The sequence below is a fragment of the Amaranthus tricolor genome, chromosome 12, assembly GCF_026212465.1.
Source record: "Amaranthus tricolor cultivar Red isolate AtriRed21 chromosome 12, ASM2621246v1, whole genome shotgun sequence".
Classification (NCBI taxonomy): Eukaryota; Viridiplantae; Streptophyta; class Magnoliopsida; order Caryophyllales; family Amaranthaceae; genus Amaranthus; species Amaranthus tricolor.
This window is the reverse complement of record NC_080058.1, coordinates 7,389,449-7,411,958: the sequence shown is the minus strand read 5'-3', so window position 1 is coordinate 7,411,958 and position 22,510 is coordinate 7,389,449. Positions and strand designations below refer to the sequence as shown.

Genomic DNA, 22,510 nt, shown 5'->3' with positions numbered 1-22,510 from the left:
CAACAATAGAACTCGTTGCAAAAAAAAAGATACCTTTTGCAACCGCCATAGTCGTTGCTAAAAGCTTTAGTTACGGTTGTAACCGCAACAACGAAATTCGTTGCAAAAATCATTTTTAGCAACGAAATCAGGTTTTTAGCAAAGACTTTTTGTGTTGCTAAAAACAACTTTTCTTGTAGTGGTAATAGCAGGAGTTACTCTTGCAGTTCATAAAGCGTCATATCTTCTTCTCTTTTTTCGATGTGGAACAACTCATATATGGATAACAATAAACACTTCTATAGTTTGTAAAGGTGGGTCATGCTATTAAAATAACCGAAAAATACTCTAAAAAATAAAATTGAAAATATGCAAAATATTTAGAAAGTGCTTTTCTGAATTTCATTAGCCTTGATATCAAAATAAAAATAAAAAAAAAGGAGAAAAAAAAAATTCTTTTTGACTATTGGACCTCAATCTAGCAAAAGCCCAATTAATAAACTCCTATGATAAGGGTTTTGGACCAGTTGACCACTGGCTTCACAACCATCCAATCCCATTCTTATATACTCTCTCCATCCCTTTCAATTTTTATTTTTCACCGTACGTCGTACGATTTAAAAGTCTCATATCTAATTCATGTGGTACAAACACAAAGAGACGGAGGGACTCTCTAGTTATTTATGTTCCTGAATTTATATTACATTTTGATTTTAGATAACATGACTACAATATCTTACCCCTCAAGAAAAAGAATATGTATAAAAACATGATTAAGATGATGAAGTAAATCATCAAGAAGATTTCAACTTTGGCTTCAATCTCTTAGCTCTCGTGTATAAGAACACACCTGCTAGAGCTAGTGCAGTTCCTGCAATCACAAAGTCCAAATTTTAGTACTTTATCAATCATATTCATTTTAAATGTTCTATTTGATTTTTGCACGTTGGTCAATGCACGTTTTCAATCTTAAATATCTCTAGTGGTGCTTGTGGAAAAATTATAAAAAGTTGATATTAATAAAATCGATAATCTATAACTATTCTTAAAACAAAACACTCCTGACGTCATCACTATTTAAAATTGCTTACGTGTCACAATCTTAATAAAAATTTTCCCTCCAATACTCAATGATGATGCCATTATTTTTACGACTATTCTTTTTAACTTTGACTTTATTACTCACATTATTTTAATGTATAAGATAATCATATATATTATTCCTTTTTTTCAATTATTTATAAAATCTTTTTTATTTTATTTAGTAAATGACTACTATTTAGTGTATTGGATATTTTGAGATGGTTAAAATATAATATATACTTTATTATGATTTTTTTGTTATTTATACAATTGGTTACTTAAATGCAATGCTTAATTCTAATATGATTCAGATTGTGACTATTTTTATTTAAGTCAATTATATTTTTCATGAGAAAAACTTATAAAATAACTTTACATATTTTTGTGTTAAATTTTATTTTGAAATGTGTTATTTATAGTTGTAATACTTTATATAAATTAATGTAATTTATGTCGAAAAATTTAATAAAACTGTGCATCTACAGGCAGTATCTAGTTTACAATAAAACGAATCAAATAAGATTTCACCTATGTTTTAACTTATAGATTAAAAACAAAGCATGTAATAAAAGTGATTGATGAATAATATTAAAAAACCAAGTGGAACATTTAAAGCGAATAGGAGGGATATATAACAAGAGTTATTCATGTAAGAGACCGTCTTTCAGTCATGCAAACTCAAAACAAAGAGTCTATATGTTAAAATTTGTAATATAACAAATTGATGAAAAAACAAGATGTTAAGATTGTTAGTTGAGTCATTCCATTTATATATGAGCAGCGTTTCACGGTGAGACCGTCTCATACAAGATTTGATGAAATAACAATCTTGAACATCTTGTATGCATGTATACTAATACTTCATATGATATAAAAAATAGTAGAAGTTTAGCAATATCCTAATTCTAGAAAGAATTCATTATCGGTTACCAGAAATCAAAAACTTTTTGTCCCCAAAATTTTAGATTAATGTTTTGGAAAACTTCATTCTACGAACTCTAGATTAATGCCTTGATATATATATGAACTTACCAAATGAGTTAAGGGGTGAGATGGGTGTCTGGAAAAAGAGTACTGAGGACACAATAACTACAACTCGTTTCAAGCAATTTCCCACAGAATGTGTCACGGCTGATACTGATCCTAAAATCAGGTATGATACCTGTCATTTAACACGAATTTTAAGTTAAAAATGTACATATTTGTATTTTGTTAAATGTTTTATAAAGATTGTCACAATTGATGAAAAAAAAAAAAAACTCTTAACCAATATGAATTTCTGAGGCATGGTAGTTATTGAGAAAATCTTGTATGTTCTAGCAGTTAGGGGCGTATTTATTGTCGTTTAATGATGTTAACTGACAGCATTTATGTTATATATAAAATTATATACTTAGAAATTCTAATATATTTGTTGGTTAAGTGGTAGAAATATTGCTATGTGATAGCATTGATATTGAATTCAAGCTTCATTAAGCACAATTTTAAATTTGGAAAAAAACTATTTTTTAAAAATATTATCGAAATCGTTTAATTTTTTAAATGTATCCCTGATGCAGAGTGTGGTATAGTAGAGTCCAAAATTATGTACCTGTTGATAAGTGTGGAAACAAAGGCCAGCAACAAGAGCTTTCACCCAAAGTTCTCTAACATTTACGCCTTGGCTTGCCTTTAAGAAGGAACAATAGAGAAAAGAGGTATTATGAAAATACACATTGGAATTTGGAACAAATCAAATACTATTGGGCTACTTTTATGAAGACGTCAAAGTAGGAAGCTTATATTTTTATTTTTTCTTTAATTTATATTAATTGGGTAATCTATATATTATCTAATACGTCTCTCGAATAGACTGTTTCTCGTAATAATTTGTGAATAAAATTTTACTTGAGAATATTTTTTCTTATTCATATATTATTCATAAACAAAAAGGCAAAAATTACTATAAAACTGTAGCAGCTATTTGAATCCGAATGTAGTATAAAAAATGAAAAACTTACAGCTAATTGAAAATATGTGGGAGTAAATTTGAGTCCATCAATGAGAATAGCAGAAGGGACTAATATGAGGAAGCAGAGGAGTGTTATTATAGAGAATAGATTGATGTTGTCCAAACCCTCCTGTCAACATATAACGTTTTACGTTGAGATTGTCATAAAAAAAATAAGAACAAACATTCTCAAGCTTAATCTAACATTTTTTTTAAATACAAATTAACAAATCACGTTTTCACAATTTCACTTTCCTTAAAAATTGTTTCCTCATATTCACTTTAAATGTCCCATTTAATTTTAGCACATTTACTAATGTACATTTTTAATTTTAAATATCTCTATTGTATTTGATTAAAAATTATAAAAAATTGATATTAATAAAATTTACAATAAGACGAATCAAATAATATCCCACTTGACTATATTATAACTAATAAATTAAAAATAATACATATAATAAGAGTGATTGATAAATAATATTGAAAAACCAAATGAAACATTTAAATGAATAGGAGGGAGTACTATTTTTATTCAATTTCACTTACACAGAAAAATTATTTATTACTATTATCAAATCTTTAAAAACACATATAAAACACTTTTGAAAGTCGAAAACACATAAATGCTCCATAAATAGAAGCTTGATATAAGCTCAAAAAAATCTTTACAAATTTGCATATATTTCATTGAAGTAGATATTTTATCCCTCTAAAATGTCATAATGATATTATTATTATTATTAATTTTTAATCTGGGTTATGGTAACAATATTTGTCGATATTTATTAATTTTAAAAGTACTATTATTATTGTATTACACTGAAATTAACCTAGTATGAATATTAGAGTCATATAGGTTTAAGGTCTAGGCTTATTATACATGTCTACTGTCTAAGAGTTGTGCAACGGGTAGGGTGGCCGAATTTTAACTCTTAAATAAGAAGGATTTAAACGGTTTGGACCATCCAACTTTAAATATGCCTTTTATTTACAAAAATAAAAGGGGTTAAAAGCGGGCTTTAATTATTTTTTTTTGTTTGAATCATAATGTATTTATAGATAATAATCATCAATAGTTATAATTGACAAAAGCATACTATTAATTTATAAGTCATTTTACTCAATTTGACATGTTTATTTCAATGGAAATTTAGAACAATATTACATATGGATCAGGCCGCCGAAAGGACCCAACCCATTTTAGATTGTTATATTTTCAGGCCCTCTCTTGAGAGACTGTCTATAGTGTAGACGCCTTTCAAAAGAGCCCAGCCCACATTCTCAATAATAAAAAAAAAGAAAAAAAATATAAAAATTGACGGGCGCGGTTCAGTCTATTTGGAGTTGGTTTTATAACCTATAGAAATTGAAGTTATAACCTATTAAAGTTGGTATTATAACCTATTAAAGTTGGTATTTGAGTTGGTGTTATAACCAATTAAAGTTGGTATTATAACCTATTAAAGTTGGTTATAACAGGTTATAATACCAACTTCAATAGGTTATAGCACCAACTCCAAATAGGATTACACAGCGCACATTTTTTTAAGTTTTTTTTCTAAGTAATAATGGGTCGGCCCATTTGAAACACGTCTCTTATACAGACGGTCTCAAGTAAGAATTTGTGTATATTTTTTTATCTGAATACGGTTGGCTCTTATTCAACCCATTGGGCATATCTATAAATGTCCAAGCATAACACATTTGTTACATTTGTCTTTTGTGATGAGTGGCCCATGTAGAATAAAAGAATACTTTTTTTTCGGATTACAAGGGTTGAACAAGGGAATAAGAGCGTTAGGTGATAATCAATTTAAAGAATTGCATAGAAAAACAATACTTACTTCAATCGAAATAAAAACTGAAATACCGAATTCTAGGTGTAGCATACATATAGATGTATATTTGAAAGGGACATGGATGAATTACCTCTTCCTTAACCATCAACTTCTTGCTCAGCACATTTCGTGACTGATTGGTCAAATTTGATGCCATTGCGCTACCAAAGCCTATCCTGTTTTGTGATATTAACCTTATTATCAATCTACTTTGTTGGAATCAAACCCTATTGAGAAACCACTCAACAAAATAGTTTTCTTTAAATATACTAATTTTGTTACTTTCAAGTTGTCATATTTATCTATTTTGAATGTTTCGTTTATATTGTCTCATCTCGGTGTTTTTTTCATTTATTTTGCCGCATTCTTTTTAAACTCAGCTGTCTTTTTAATATAATATTTATTATTTAATCTCTCTTTATTAATGTCAACTTTTTACAATTTTCTTAAAAAATGCATTTGCAAACACCTCAGGTTAAAGAAGCATACTTAAATTTAATTTACAAAAGTATCCCTACATTATTGACCTTATTAGGTAATTGATTTAGTGCTCAACTTATTGGTTGACTTTTAAATTTTTGTAAAATATTTTTAAAACTTATCTAGTAAAATATGCTATCTATTAATTAATTTTAAATTGGCTAGTGAATATTGATCATGTTTTTTCTGATAACATACAACAATGAATAACTAATTTCACCAATACATTCATAACCAAATGTCCCATATATCTTGCTTAAAAGTAAATATTACAGGCTAGTCAAACAAGTCAATTAAATCATCCAACAACCAAACTTAATCGTCGACATCCCAATTAGTTTTTTTTTTCTAGAATCTCTAAGCCTCTATTGAAATTTTACATGCTTATTAGCTTTTATTGGCTTGTGTGTTAATTAGAACTTTGCCCTTATTTCCCCTGTTTATTCAAATCATTTGAGCTTACTATGATTAATCAGTTGTCCAAAACTTACCATTTGATAGTGAAGAATAAATAAGATATATAAATGAGAATTAAAAAATAAGAGTAGATTACAGATAAAAAAAATAGAGATAATCTAATAAGACGAAATAAAAAGAAAAATGAAATCTCAAAGTTATAGAGGAAAAGTAACTAGAAATGATTTCCTTTGTCCAAAGTGTACTTGACACTTGTTAGTTGGAGGCTTATTCATTTTAATAAGACATTAAATTGTAATTTGAATTTATTTTCTACATTTAATACTCTCTCCGTTCTTTTTTGATCTTCCACTTTGGGTTTTTCACACATAGTAAGGAAGATAGAATCTTTGGGTTGTAGTGGGTATTATTTTAATTAAATAATAGTGTGAAGTAATGATTGTATTGGAAGTATGAGGTTGTAGTGGGTATTATTTTAATTAAATAGTAGTGTGAAGTAATGATTATATTGAAAGTATGAGAGAGAAAATAATTTTAAATAAAAAAAAAGGGGTACATTAAAAGAATAGGGAGGTCTTTAGGGGTAAAAGTGAGATAAAAACTTTCTAAAAATGAAAAGTATTCTAAAGTGGAAGAACTTTTGAAACTACCCGTTATAGTAATGTGGAAGATCAAAAAAGAACGGAGGGAGTACAATTTGATTTAATTTAAGTTAGTTTAACTCGCAAATACACATGTGTAGATAAATAAATTTAAGGAGACAATATGATTTTGGTTGATAATTAAAATAAACATTTTGTAAGTTTCTTAATAAGAGTAAATTTATAATTTTTTTTGAATGCATTGAATATATCAACCAATAAATTAAAAGCTTACCAATTGAAAGAGGCCTCAGTGAAAGATGCCAAAGCCACTCCACCAACAATTGGCGCCAGAGAGAATACTATCCATGGGTTAGGCCTCTGTAATAATTACATATTCTACTTAGCTTTTTCACCAACTTTAAAATGCATATATATGTAGTTAATATATTAGAAAATCTCATTTGGTAACTCTCAATTTAAAAATTTAAATACTCAGGTGGTGACCTTAACTTTTTAATTTTTTCATATAGTAGATAAAAGATAAGTTTTTTATGTTAACTTTATGCTATTTTTAATCAACGTAATAACAAATTTTTCAAAAAAACAAACATCATATCACCCTAATTGACCACATATTTCAAAATTAAATCGAAATAAATACTTAATTTAACCAAAAACATAATATTTTGTCTACTACATGGAAAAGTTTGAAACTCAAGGTCATCACGCGGATTTAAAATAACATTTGTGAAAAAGCCAAAAACCTAAGGTCACCATGTGAAATTTCCCTACTATATAATATATATGTATATATAAGTTGTCCGACTTTTAACATTTTTTATTAAATGGTACGCTGAATCGAATTAGAGATTTTATTTAGAAAAGTGTTATTTGCTCTCCAATTGAAAAAACATAATTAAATTATTCTCACTTTTAATACTTGCAACATACTCCTCTTCCATTTGACTTGCACTTAATTTTTATTTTTAATTGTTTCATTACTTTGTACTGTTTTCACTTATGATAATGATCATCACAATTATCTTTTAATCTCATCTACAAAAATCATTTAATTTTTTAATCTTATTCACAATTTTCTTAACCCCACTAAATATGCCTACTTTAAATTAACAAATGGAACAAAAGGAGTAATCAATAGAACTCACTTAAAAATGATCAAATGTTGAATATAGTATTCTTTTTATTAGCTTTTAGTTTCTATGACTCATACATACTTTATCCAATAAACGATCACTAGCAAGAATTAACTGTTACAAACCATCTTTATAATAGTTATTTAAATAGTTAGCTTTACAGCCAATACTTACGGCAAGTCAAACTCGTCATCAACATCAGTCAACAGCTTTAGCTAACAATTATTTTGCCAAAAAGCCAAAAAAAAAAAAAAAAAAGAAAAGGGAAAAGAAAGCTAACCTCACCAAGAAAGAGAACAGAAAGAAGAACAGTAAAGAAGGGCTCCATAGCTTTGATAGTGTGAGTGAATGAGACCGCAACTTTTCCAAGGCTTACATTTGTTAGAAGGTTGCCCATTGCATGTGCTATTGCTAATGGTAAAATTGCTGCAAACTTAATTAAAATTTAAACATTTAATATTCATTAGCCCAAAATTAGTATTAACAAATGTTAATCTTTAATTAATTATACCTGCGAACGGGTAAGCTTTGGTTTTGGATGAAGATTAAATGCCCACATAAGAAGAACAAGCAAACTTCCACACCCAAATTGGAATGCTGTGATTGTTGAAGAGTATGGATACACTCTAAGAACCTATCCACATACATAATTCCCATAATTTAACCTTCTTGGGGATACATATATCACAATTCCTATGAAATAATCATATTGGCTTTATTTAACAAGTCGATAATATCGTAAAATTACATTAATTAATTGATAATTTCTCGGTTTCAGTTTGTTTGTTATATTTGACTTTCAAGTTTTTTTTTTAAAATTGTCATAAACAAATCAAAATGAAGGACAAAACCAAAATATTGTTAGTCCCACTATAAGAGTGCTAATTTTAGAAGGTAGGATTTTTATTAGCGCAAATACAAATGCGCTCTAATGATAAAAGAGAGAATGGGAGTGAATTTTCAAAAAAAGAATTAATTCAAAATAATATTCTTATCATTATCCAAACAAAGTAAAAAAAAAAAGGATCAATATTTCATCTGTTCTAAATTTACAAATTTCAATTCTTATCTTATACTCTAATTTTTGAATTTTTTAAAATTCTATATATAGTAGGTGCCTAGTCTATAAAAAATTTTTCACCCGTACTCTATTTTATGCGGGATATCGAAAGTATTCTTTACTTTTGCCTTTATATAGATCGTTTTGTAATTGACTACTTTTTATCATTCCTTGCAATAAGGTTTGATTTCAACACCTACAAAACGATTAATTTTTTTTCCCATTCCCCATCCAAAATCAAAATAAATAAATAAATAAAACATGAAGACTATTATTAGTACATATAGGAATTAACAAGTGACATATGATAAAGATCAATTCCACTCTCATGTAAACCTGTGCAATGGGCCTTTTCAAACCAAGGAAACAATAATTATTCTTGTAGAAATCAATGAAAAGAAGCATATGGTAGATGTACGAGGAAGTTGATTATAATAATTTCAAGAATTATTTTAAGTTGATTATAAAAATAAACAACAAATAAAGTTGAATAAAAGACCAACATTACTAATAATTACCCATTTTTTTACATAAAATTATATTTCTACCCTCCAAAATTAAGACTTAAAGAACATAGAAAATAATAATCACCTGCTTGTTGTAAATATTGAAGTAAATATTCAATGTATACCAAAGGCAAAACATGGCTCCAAGCTGTAATGGAGCAGCCAAAGTATTTGCAGAATTAGCCTCACTACCTCCATCTGCACTCTCAGGAATCGAAACAGCTCTCACAACCAACAAATTTCTTGCACAATCCTCTTTCGTTTTTGTAAGATTCGGCAAACATACCGAAAATGTTGTCTTAGAACACAAATTATTATAACTTAAAGATGATCGATAATTATAATTATAACAATATTTATGAACCCTCCATTGATGGTCATGTACACATCCTACTTGTAGAATGTTTGTTACTTTAGAACTACATAACATACCCAACAATGGCATTTTTAATATTTAAGATTTCACCCAAAAAAAAAAAAGGAAAATTTAGCGAAATTATTTATATCGACATAAATTCATGATTATAGATGAAGATTTAGATTTTAAAGAGGTAGCTAGCAAGCTTATAAAGGTGGTGGGTGACAGGGACGGATGTAGTCTTATTCAACTTTATCAGCTGACAGCATTTAACAAGTTATATTTCTAAATATACTAATAAATGTACCGGTTAAATTGGTTAAAATATTAGTATACAATAGCATTATTTTAGGTTTAAGTCTTACTATTAACAGTTTTTTAAATAATACTTAATATATGAATAATATTTAATTTTATTTTAAATCCGAACCCGATATGTGATTAATGAATAATAATGAATGGTTCATATATTTGGTGTAGAGGCACGTGAGCCACGGGCTCAACTCTGTTATGAGTAATGACATTTTGAAATTGTGAGGAGGAGAGCTTCTATTAGCTTTAGTGGCAAATTTGGTGGGTACACCTTCATTGTAGACTTCCCAGAACCACAATTTTTCTGTTTGGGGTGCGATATTGGACAGTAACCTTTTATGATTATGATTTTGGATTATAATCGACTATAGTTAAACGACTTATTATATTATGTATACTTTTTATTTATGTAAAGTTAAAGATAATGTATGATATTATTGGTCAATCGGAAACAACCTTTTTATTGTTATTAACGTGGGTAATTAAGGTTTCGTGTATGCGACACTGTCAAAACTTACTTTATGTGGAAACCACTTCATGACATTAAGGTAATAAAATTTTTTTTTTTTGGTTATTGTTCAGAGAATGATTTGATGTTGTGTATACATCTTATGTACCTCGTGTTCCTTAAAGAGGGGAAAAGGTAGTTTTACCTAAGAACGGTATGTTATGTTACCATTGTACGGTGTTGAGTTGAGTAGGAGTGCTAATCAAGCTATCGATTATTTACAAGCTATTTCAATTGATTTTTTTCAACGTGGTTAATATTTGACTTAGAGTAGCTTGGTTCAACTCAAACTCAATCTGAGCAGACTGGTTTTAAAGCAAGTATAAATCGTGTCTACGCTCAAGGCTTCAAAAAAGTTTTAGTTTTCAACTAGTGTTAAGGTTTGAACTTTTCTTTATATACAATAGTTTAAGGGCCCATAAACAATCTTTCGCCTCGAGCCCCTAAAAACCTAGGGTCAGCCCAAAATTTGAGACCCTCTCGGCAGGAAAAGAAGATATTTAAAAGCCCCATGAGAAATTTTAAAAACATGTAAAATTACGTATTAGAGCGATGATAAAATTTCAAAGTTGAGATGAAAGACAAATTTGGTTCGATTTCGTTTTATTTGGTCAAAGCTCGACTTGACTGAGACCTATAATATTTAGAGCAACTTAATAAGTTAACAAGTCAAGAAGAATTGAGCAAAACACTACCCAATTTAACTCATTACCACCCCTAGTGTTGAATATTAAAGATGAATAGGTTGGTCTTTCGATTAAACTAAATTACACATAGTAGACTAATTTCTAAAATAAAATTTTTTTTATCTGAGACTAAAATTAGTTTGTTCATTATTAGTTACAACAAATAAGCTTAGACATAACTGGTTTTAAAAAGTGAACTATGAACAAAGTAAGTCAAACAAAGAACACTAGTACGAAAAATTTCATTTGTAACCTACTATTTCTATCTTTTATTGAAATAAAAGATACAAATAAAAGTTGTATCTTTTTTCCTAACAAAAGATCTTTTGATACATGCAATAGGGCTAGTTCTACGCCTAGATGATATCCTTGGCATTCCCTGTAACATGACAGATATCATATTATCTTTATCTAATTCTTAAAGTTAATATGTACAATTTAAACAGCGATTGCCAAGAGTTGTATAGCTTTATAAAATATATATTTTTATTAATCTATTATATTTAATATAAATATAAATTTCTGTGTATTCTAATTAGTTGTTTCATTTTTTATTTTTATCTAATCTATATGATATGATTAAAAATAATAATAACAAATATATATTGTTTGTGTATTGAAAAAATATTATCAGCTATTATTTGTATCATTTGTTCTAAATAAACCATACAATTATTTTTAGTTTTTTATGTATTTTTCTATCAAGTTCAAGATTTTGTAATCAACTTGCAGGTTTGATACAGAGCCTGCTTGACAAGAGACAACAAGTTTGTTTGACAAACGGCTGTTAATTGAAGTTGTTGACTAATTTAACTAGCTGAAAGTATTGGCTGATAAGCCAATTGTTTAAGTCACCTTATAAAAGCGTTTTGTTGGTTGTCATTAATGAAAAATATAGGTTAAAATCCAAAAGTCAATTAAAAAAGTTACAAAGAGTAAATTTTTGGTTTTGGCTTAGAAGCCAAGGATCCAAATACCTTTTTAACTATTTGACCAACTAAAAAATTTAAATCAAAAGTCAAATAGAAAACGAATAAAAAGTAAATTGTGAAACACTCCCAACATATTAGGTTGTGCAAGGATTCATATCTTAAACACCATCAAAGAGTTCTACTATAACCCAAAAGCATTTGATATAAAGCCCACTAACATGGCCCATGGTGCGGCATTTTTAACTGCCACTTCCACTACTCCATTGTCTCATTGTCTTGTTGAATTTACTACAAAACATTTGGCACTACTTTATACAAATTACTATCTGCTTAATTTATGAAATATGGTAGATAGGATTCAATAAATAGTTCAATTGCCTTAAAGTGAAACATTTATGAACCCAAAAGAAATTGGTGCAACCGTGCAAGATATTTTGAGTCCTTGAGACTTGACAAGTTTACTTCTAACTGCATGCATTCACTCGGGCCACAGCAAAATATGCACAATGGCAAGCTATTTTCCATCATTATCGAAGCTTCCACACAATTATACAAACACTAAGACTATCGATCTAACTAGCAACGGGTATTTCTTTGACTCGGGCCAGAGCAAGAGCTAACCCAAGGCTCGAGCCACAAAACCGCAACAAATAGCACTATTAGTATATCACGGCATGTAGTCAGTCAAGATAGACTTTAACATCGATGCCACTGTCGATAATAGATTGTACGACCGCTCGAATCTTCCCTTCAAATTTGTCCCGAGCTCGTGGTGTATAAGATGCTGTGTAAACGTCTGCTTCTCTTGACCTGTCAGCAAGAATTTTACCAACAGCCAAACACGCTGGTATATCACATCGAGACCTGAGAGCGGCTTTTATATCCTTGGAGTTTGTACCTGCAACTGCAACCTGCTTGCATGTCACTCGATGGGTTATTGAGGCCTGAACAAAGCGCTTTGAGATGAACACATCCAGGGTGAAGGGTTCCATATAGGCCACTGTCCGCTGCTTAAATGATATGTGTTTCTGCGGATTCTTTGATTTCTTCTCCTTCTGGTATGTATATGGCCGGCTATTATCATCATCCAGGTAATCTTCAACTCCGAAGAAGCTTCTTGGAGAACAATGAGACTGCAATAGGCCTCATATCAGACGGGGTTCCAAACTAAAGGGCTTGAGCTTACAACTTTGAATCAGATTAATTGAACTTAATGAGATAATAAATGTGACATGAGCACATAAAAAATATTCGCTCATAGTCCCTCTAAATGTCCCATTTGATTTTGCAAAACTATTCATCAATCACTCTGATAATTTTTACTGTAATTTAAAGGATAAAGTCTAAACATTGGGCTCATATGTCACTCGTAGCAGTAGAAGCTCGCCTAAAGAAAGCAATTTTAACAAATAGACACCAACGCAACTCAAAAGCTTAAATGCAAATACAACCAGGATAAGGGAATGTTGATCTAAGGCTACCACATTAAGATAACTCTCCAATTTCACTTAGGTTGTCACCATGCAATAGACTCGCCATTTATGTCCTAATTAATTACTTCTAAACCGAAATGAAATTTTATATGTTAAGAAAATTCAATGAATATTGCGACCTAGATATGACACAAGCAAAACAAAGATTGTGTTCTAAACAATCATTCAAACTTCGTAGATTGTGGTTGCAAGAGTAAAATTCTTCAAAAAGAACAAGTAAAAAGCAATACTTTGAAGGACTTTTATTGTACAAGATCAGTAACTTGCTGAACGTCAATAAAGCCGCTTTAATTAAACAGCTCAAAACCCAGGAAACCTTCATAGCAAACAATTCAACCTCAACCAAATTACATATCGAAACCACTTCTAGACAACTTCCCCACACCTGACAAGCTAATCTTTTTGACACATTCCCACAGTAAGCACTTCAACTTGAGCATATTCTCAACTTAATCGTTAACTGTATTAAGCTAACCTTTGCCTTAATTCAACTAAAGGAAATTATCCCAACTTCATTTCAGCACATCATGTCGTCATTGAGTCGTATGATCATGAATATAGCCATCAGGCATCATGATAACCTGAAATACTACTTCTAATTTATAACCTATATAATATGTATCACACACTCTAACAAAAAATGAGGCTTGGACTATTGCTGCTAATTATTGAGAGGCTAATCTGATCCAAAAGTCTTAAAATGATTTCAGCATCACTTGTTCTTTGTTCAATATACTCCCAACCAGATAAAAATATACTAGAAAAATTCAATGAGGAATAATATATATACTACTCTGCCTCTATCATCTCCCCACTTCTTATAATAAGGTGGAGTAGCTTCAGAAAGCATACACAATGAACAAGTGTACTTGAAAACCATGGGAGCCTTTTATTATAAAGTGAAGCATTTATCAATCCAGCACTAGGCAGATGCATCTGTTTATAACGTGTAAAAACAGTTTTCCCCACTTACTTGAGGTTCGTTATGCATAACTATACATAGTATGTTGCAGAAATAAGTATTCTGATCTATATTTTACAGGGAAAGGATATTTTCCTAATAGTTTATCAACATACTATTACTGATTTCAATTCTCCCATCATTGATCAACCAAAAAACCACAGGATCAATCACTCACCATTCAGGCTTAAAGATCCAAATCTCATTGTATAATAACTTAGCTTCCTATGACCCATCTCAACTCTACATCCAGAAATTTTTTAATATGCTCACTCCGTTCCACAATGTTATCTATATTTTCCTATTCCACATTCCATAATGTTCTTCACACTTTGTCCATTTTGTCTTACCCACTAACTCACAATTCTGTTTCTCCTCCAATTTTCTCCAATCCATCTTTGTCCCCACAATATAGTTCAAAAATCTAAAGCACATGTCATGAAACTTACAAACGGAGTAGCAAAAAAAACCAACATGTATGCATGCACACATCATTACTCTCCCATCCAAACCCAAACTCTAAAAATCATGAAAGCTGCCAATCATCACATATCATATACTCAATATGCTCCATTGAGTTTGCGTCCTGTTTCCCCAAAAGTTCCCATACATGAATATTAAATGGGAAAAACTTGAGAATCAGAGGAGTGTTACACAGCTCAACCAAGTTAATCTACAATTCTGCACTATCACAATTTACAATCACTCCATTGTTCCCCATCAACACGGCAGGAATTGAATGGTGAAAACTATAAAAGTACAAATTTATCAGTTTCCAAATACCATAACACAAACTACACCTTAATTAATTACTTGTATACGTGCAAAACGAACAAAATGCAACTGACAAATAGATAAATAAATAAATAACAAAGCAGCATACCTGTCCAGTATGAATGTTTTTTGTTAGCAAATATAACCAATGTGTTCCTTTACTGCATCCATTGTTGTGCAGTCCCTTACTAACCAATTCCCCAAACAAATTCTTTAACATCCCAGAAGCAAAAAGTTCAACTCTAGTAGGCACAAGAGACAATACCGCTGAAATCAAGGAATAAAAGCACAAAGATACACCAATTAAACATATAATTAATTAGCAATAACACCCAAGTTAATAACTTTACAATAAATTTCACGAATTTGAAGAAAACCCATTTAGTAAATAGTTCTATTCATGAATTCTCTTACAATTTGTAGCTCAAAACTTAAATGAGTATTTCGTCGAGCACATAGCATGCATAAGAATAACTTGAATCAGTCAATCAGATAATACATTGGCGGACATATTGCAAAAACCAATAGCAAGTACAAGTTAACTCTCATTTTTAATGGGAATCGTGGCTTGTTATGAGTTTCTAAACTGTGGAGGACAGTATAAAATGTTGATTCAAAAAGGTTATGAATTCTGCACAAAAGTATTTGTACTCCTACCAATACCATCAGCTGCTTTAACAAAGCAGAGTAAACAACAATAAACTAATGCTGAAGAGTAAAAATTCAAGATTAAATTTTGTTATATATTTCCATTTTATTCAAACAATTCTTACCTGTATACAAGAGTTAGAATTCAAGATGTAAATAGGAAATAAATCAAAATGAATAAGTCTACTCTAATCTTAAAAGTACTTCATCAATAAGACAATTGTGATCTAACTCCTATAGACTGCTTGTATGAATTAAACACTATTTTATGCAGGATAAGTTATCAAAATAGCATAAAAACAGAACAACCCAAGTGAATTTTACTTTCATTAAGCCAAAAACATGTCATTTTTGTTGTCATTAACTATATAGTTTGCTGATTAAACACCAAAAAGAATTGTACTGATCATTAGGTATCATCAACCAGGCAATCATAATCACTTAGAAACTGTAATACCCCAAATTGAATTAGGTCTGGGAGGTTCACCACTTGAAGAAGGTTCACAATAATGAATCCTGTCAGATTCGCACCATCTCTAATATCGTGCACAACATTCGCACTATTGAACTATCAAACTAACTGAACTTACCAACCCTAATTGCTAGAATCATCATACTTCAAAAATCTAGAAAAAAAAAATTCAATAGCACAATAGATTCACCATCCCAACCTTAAAAATGACATAATAAAAATTAAAATGATTTAATCAACATTAAGCGACAATAAATTGCAATTAAAAAAGAAAAACCAAACAGAACATAATACCTTGAAAAACGGCGCCGGTAGCAGAGGGTAGTGACTGGTGGAAGGTGGCGTCTGGCAGCTGACGTGGAGGGCGGCGGCTGGAATGTGGACTACGGGGGAGAGTGAAGTGAGGAAGCAGTGGGGTGAACCGTGAATTCACTTCGCTAGTTCGCTGTATTGGGTTTAGGCGTTAAGCTAATAGTAATTTGGGGTATTCCATAGGGTAAAGTATCAACACAAGTGGTAACAATTTTTAATATTTTTTCCACAAAATAGCATTCTATTCTTGAAAAATTAATTATAATAACATTATAGAGAGGTAAAAACGTTTAATTTTTATTAAGTTTTAATAAAAGTCATAAATTCATGCTAATGAGTCAATTGACCATAATATATATATATATATATATATATATATATATATATATATATATATATATATATATAAAACTAATATTAGTGTCACGATAAAATAACGAAATTAAACTGAAATAATTTAAAATATTTGTATTGAAGATAAAACCTCGCTAAGAATAATTATCGAAAAAAAAACTCAGACTTTTTCTAGGAATTTGTTTTTTAATTTAATCAAAATGTTAGATTTTTTGTTTAAATTTAAAATGCATTGAATTCTATATTTTTGCAAATTTTAATTTATACAATATTGACTTAAAAGTTGACTATAATTTTAAATTTTTTCACCCCATTTAATATAAACCCTAGATCAATCGTTGTCAACTATTACTCGTTATTTACATATTGTAGATTAAGAAAATACATGTTAACTTCATATTGTAATTTTGTTGATTAAGTATCCAGAGACAACACAAGCTGGATCAGATTCAAGAGCTACAAACATAAGTTCAATGGTTACTGACTCAATAAGTTCAAGTAAAGACTCAAGGAATGATTCAAGAAATAATGATACAGCTACAACTCAGCACGAGGAAGCAGAAACCCAAAAACAACACATGAACATTGAGGCACTGGAAGCTACTGAAGGTGGCACAGACCTTAGTAATGACTACACTAAGGCTTTTGAAGATAGCCCATCAGAAGAAGGAATAACAGAAGGTGCCATCAAGACATGCTTAATCAGGGAAAATACTCTTCAAGGGTTAAGAACAGCAGGGCCACGTATTCTAATACAAACAGACTAAGGCTGTTTTCATTCAAGAACTTAGAAGGGCCTAGCTTTTAATAAACATGTATTCTGTTAAGATAGTTGTTGTTTAAGAGCTGAGTTGGCATTATTTTCCAACTGCTCTTTCTTCCTTAAGCCTATAAATATATCAAGGCTATCATTTTGTACGCCACTTTTTGATTGCTAATAAAAACAAGTATTGTTGATTGAAGAGGAGTCTTCAAAACAAAAACCAGATAGGTTTCTGATTGTTGTGCCTTCTGTTTGTGAGTGAAGCAAGGAGGAATTCAACTTTTTTTAACAAATATCAGACTTTCATCGAGATTTTAACTTCAAAATATTAAACATAAATATCAGAATTCAACTTCAAAACATTAAACATAAATATCAAAATTCAATCAAGATTATCAGCAATAGGAGTTCACTTTGATCAATCACCTTGCAAACTAATAGACTTCCTTTTTTTGCATAATTTATATATCAATATTCAATATATCATCCATTCAAATAGATTCAATGGCAAAATCCAAAAAAGGGGGAAAATCTAACTAATGAAGAACATACAGACTTGAGAAGATATTGACTTGAGAACATACAGACTTGAGAAAATCTAACTAATGGAAAATCTACTAATGAAGAAAATCCAACTTAAATTAAATACGTACCAAAATGGCTAAATCTCTGTAAAAATGGCGAAAATGCGAAAATGGCTACATCCTTGTGACAAAATCGAAAATGGCAAAGAAAAATTAAATAAGTACCAAAAATCAGGTTTGTTTCGGATTAAGAAGATCTCGAGAAGAAGAAGAATGGTGATGAACTAAAAGAATGGTGATGAACTGAAAGAAACTTGCCCAGTTAAAAACCGTGAAGAAGAAGAATGGCAGGAAGCAGGAAGATGACGTCTCACCGTCTGGAATTAATTTGAAGATGCAAGCAGGAAGCAGCAGCCAGCAAGAATGAATCAATGAAGACGGGATTTCAAAAGGCCCCAGGTGATTTAGCCAATTTAGGGTTTTGAAAATAAATTTTAAAAAAAAATAATCAATAGGAATTGAAATTAGGGAAGGTATAGGTTGGAAATGAAAAGTTTGTTTTTTATTTGGGTTGGAATTGTGTTGAAATTGGGCCAATTCCAATTTCAATTTTTCAGCTTAGCCAAACAATGAAATTGGATCAATTCCATCAATTCAAATAAAATGGCCCAATCCAAACATACCCATATTAATTCAATTCTCATATTGTTGTTTTATTGACTTAACTAACAAGTATTTAACTTAATTTTTTCTTAAAACTCCATTACTCTTGATTTTGGATTCTCGTCAAATTAACTAGATAATACAAATTTTTAAATTAAGATTCATTAAGCATAATTTTTATAAAAGATCCATAATTAAAAATAATTTCTCGGTAATATCATCCATAATTTACTTATTCAGCCCAAATAACTAGATTTTAAAGGTAAACTTGTAATAAACTAAGACAAAACTAAGTTATAAAATCTGAAAAACTAAGATAACTTGGGTAATTATCTATCCTTTGATTATATTAAGCATGTCCTAGAATTAAAATGTATAAAAATAAATTATCATAAAAAAGATTAAAAAAAAAATTATTTTGTATGAGACGAACCCATATAATTAGCCCATTACTTTAATTAATCACTTTAATGTTACAAGTGAACATTTTAAGACAAAAAATATATATTAGACCAGCCCAATAAAAATGATCTCACTGTGAGATCGTGTATTTAAGAATCAGTGAAAAAAAAAATTCATTGCAACAGACCAGAAGTAGCCTTATGCAGGTCTTCTGGGCCCATACCCATAAGGACATTCCTCAGCCTGTATATAAGCCCACGAATATTTCTCAACTCTCCAACACTCTTCTATTTGACCTACTTTTATTGAGCTATATTGTGAAAGTACGTCTCTTGTTGAGACAACTCTAAAGTAAGGGACTCACAGTAAAACTGTCTCACACAAGAATTTACCTTATGAGACCATCTCACCATGAAAAGGCTCATATAATTAGTCTATTTTTTTAATTGTTCACTTTAAAATTGTAAATGAACACATTAATAGACTAGATGTACATGAGTCAGTTTAATAGAAATAGTCTCGCTATAAAACCATCTCATTTAAGAATTTTTGTTAGTTTTAATCTACTTCACTAAAATATGAGTTTGATTATAAAATTATTTTTAACAAGATCAATTGCAACAAACTTCGGTAAAATTTGAAAGGTAGATTTGATAAGATGAAATATATGCATGTAAATCTATGTAAAAATTTTTTTTTAAAAAAATAACCGCAAACATAATAATTTAAAACGTACATTAAAAGAGATAATAATTCTCCAATTATCATACACGTAAGAAAGTGTAAGCGCCTTAATTATGATTTTGTCCACCTAATGAGCTAAATATAATATTTTAAAATTTCAACAATAAATTTAATAAACTAATCTATTTATTACATGTAAAAAAATAAGATTTTGAAAATATTTTTTTTGAATAAAAAAACCACCCACTACATCCCTTTTAACTTTCCTCAACCATTTTCTTCAACTCCCAACTTCCCATTTAAACTTCCTTTAACCATTCCCAACTCCCCTTTTATTTTCTTATAAATTTAAAGTTTATAGTATTTTTATCTTTTTTTCACGTCATTTTCAATATCTACTCTATTCTTCTTCTCTTTCTTCTTTATATTTTATTAATTTTGGCTCTCATGTATTTGAATCTCTTAAGAACTATTAGTTCTCATAAACAATCGGATTTAAAGTATTAGCGGCCCGTTTGGTTGATTGTAATGAAGTAATAGGAATGAAATGTTGTAATGGCAATAGTAATGAAGGAATGGATATGAGAATTGGTAATGAAGATTCTTTTGTTTGGTGTGCATGACTAAAGAATGGTAATGGAAGATAATATTCCATTGATTACATTTGGTTGTTAGTAATAAAAAATGGTAATGACTCTTAGTTTCATTATTGTATATTTGTATCTAAAAGCATTATTGTATCTAAATTATTCTATATAATGATTCTTTTTTAATAATAATATTTTTTTGGATAATTACATACATTACCTTTTTTTTCTTCATTATTTTTTTTCTTCAGCTCGAAACAACATTACCTTATTTTATTACCACATTAATACTTTATTACCATTACCCCTAATACCATGTTGTTTGATGGTAATGAAAATGGCCCTTTTTGGTAATTGCATTACCTTATTTTATTACCATCCATTACCATTGAAAGCATCCAAACAACCAAAATTTTCATTACTTAATTTTATTACCATTACCGCCCTCTAATACTATGTACCAAACGGGCCGTAAACGCTTTAAAAGACCAACTATTTAACATATCATATTGTAATTATTACATAACTTTAATGTGAAATATTTGAATTGGTTATTTGGTTGACGATATTTATCACACAAATATATTGTTTTAAAACTAATACAATGATTTTTTTTTATTAAAGTTATATTTTTTAATATTTTCTTAATATAATGATATTGATGGCGTAACTTATATACTTTAAATTTTGGTTGATTTCAAAAGGAGAAATGTCTATGGTTTATTAATGAGAAAAATTGGATGATATAATGATGAAAATGGAAATAAATATGAATTTTGTTGATTGGATTATTATATAATACTGAAATATTTGCAACAAGTAAAACTGATGGTGCAAAGATGACATCGGCAAATGAACCTATGAATCTTGAGATTTATGAGAAATTACTATGATTGATTAAAGATGTATAATGTATCATTTATTATTTTATATGATTATCAAAATATATTAATCACTTAAAGTGAAATAATGAAATCTTTCTGCTTATTGTCATTTAAGTATAGAGTTGTTGAACAAGTTGTCCTATTTGGTTAGTATATAAGTTGTTGACGGTTCTAATTACAAACAATGTTAAGTGTTTCTTCTATTTGTTGTAATTCAATTCTTGGGGGTGTGCCCATATGATTACCTAAAACTACTATGTTGGTGTTGAAGTGTTGATTATTTAAGGGGACGAACTCCTTGTTAAAGTGAGTATGGGGATAAAAGTCTTGGCCTACTATTGTTCATGTTCCCTCAAATTGGTAGCTAAAAAATGTGGTCGCTTGATTTTAAATTTTAGATAAATGAAATGTGCTAATGTGGTATTACTTTATGTATAAAAATAATTTGTGAACACTAGTATTTATTAGGAGTATTTTATTAAATTATTCTCAACTTAATTATCTTATAAAATGGAGTTGGAATTGCCTCAATTCTGATTTTAGAATTTTTCCTTTATTTTCCTTTAAGTCTTATTTATGCAGGTTAATATTCATTTGGGATCGTGGAGTGAATCAATTATCATATCATAATAGATCTAGTTTAAATGTCCTATTCTAGTTTCTCACTTCTTCCTCTACCTCTGTATGTGTTTTCGTTGGTCTAACCCTACTCCTTTTTAGTCATATGTACCTATAGTAGTCGGTTAAAATATGGCGATATGTATTATCAGTAAAAATATATACAAAGCTTGAATATTTAGAAATAGTTAATAGTAAAATTATTCACAGCAAAATAAGTTAATTTTTTGAAATGTTTGAGGATTGAATTTGATTGAATTCGAGTTTGAGATTTATAAACATTTGTTTAGTTTAGTTAATTTTAAAGTTCTTTTACCTTGTATGGTAATATTTTTATAATTAAAACTTGTTCATATTCTATCTTTAAAATATTCTTAAAAATTAAACCTTGTTTCGGTAATGAAACGAGGAAGTGCAAAAGACACTTAAAATAACTGGAGATAGGTGTAATCGGGTACAACTATCAATATGCTGAAAGTGT

At 29.5% G+C, this 22,510-nt stretch overlaps 2 protein-coding genes across 2 annotated transcripts; both read right to left on the bottom strand.

Annotated features, from left to right (window-relative positions):
• Window positions 1-358: 358 nt before the first annotated feature.
• LOC130797180 (phosphoenolpyruvate/phosphate translocator 2, chloroplastic-like) lies at window positions 359-9,688 on the bottom strand. The gene is made up of 9 exons (XM_057659670.1): window positions 9,180-9,688; window positions 8,040-8,162; window positions 7,809-7,961; window positions 6,667-6,752; window positions 4,985-5,069; window positions 3,063-3,182; window positions 2,654-2,731; window positions 2,095-2,224; window positions 359-850 (listed from the first exon to the last, which is right to left on the bottom strand). Exons 1-9 carry the CDS (start codon window positions 9,537-9,539, stop codon window positions 774-776), a joined length of 1,212 nt encoding a protein of 403 aa, XP_057515653.1. The 5' UTR covers window positions 9,540-9,688; the 3' UTR covers window positions 359-773.
• A 2,334-nt stretch (window positions 9,689-12,022) lies between these two features.
• On the bottom strand, window positions 12,023-16,718 carry LOC130797139 (uncharacterized). Its single transcript, XM_057659621.1, has 3 exons — window positions 16,533-16,718; window positions 15,228-15,385; window positions 12,023-13,023 (listed from the first exon to the last, which is right to left on the bottom strand). Exons 2-3 carry the CDS (start codon window positions 15,336-15,338, stop codon window positions 12,571-12,573), a joined length of 564 nt encoding a protein of 187 aa, XP_057515604.1. The 5' UTR covers window positions 15,339-15,385; window positions 16,533-16,718; the 3' UTR covers window positions 12,023-12,570.
• Window positions 16,719-22,510: the final 5,792 nt, after the last annotated feature.

Coding starts and splice junctions, on each gene's coding strand:
- LOC130797180 (XM_057659670.1), bottom strand. CDS start 9,539: ATGCCATTGTTGGGTATGTTATGTAGTTCTAAAGTAACAAACATTCTA. Junction 8,163..9,179: donor TCAATATTTACAACAAGCAG/GTGATTATTATT, acceptor GTATGTGGATAG/GTTCTTAGAGTGTATCCATA. Junction 7,962..8,039: donor CAAAGCTTACCCGTTCGCAG/GTATAATTAATT, acceptor ATTTTAATTAAG/TTTGCAGCAATTTTACCATT.
- LOC130797139 (XM_057659621.1), bottom strand. CDS start 15,338: ATGTTAAAGAATTTGTTTGGGGAATTGGTTAGTAAGGGACTGCACAAC. Junction 13,024..15,227: donor AAAACATTCATACTGGACAG/GTATGCTGCTTT, acceptor GGCCTATTGCAG/TCTCATTGTTCTCCAAGAAG.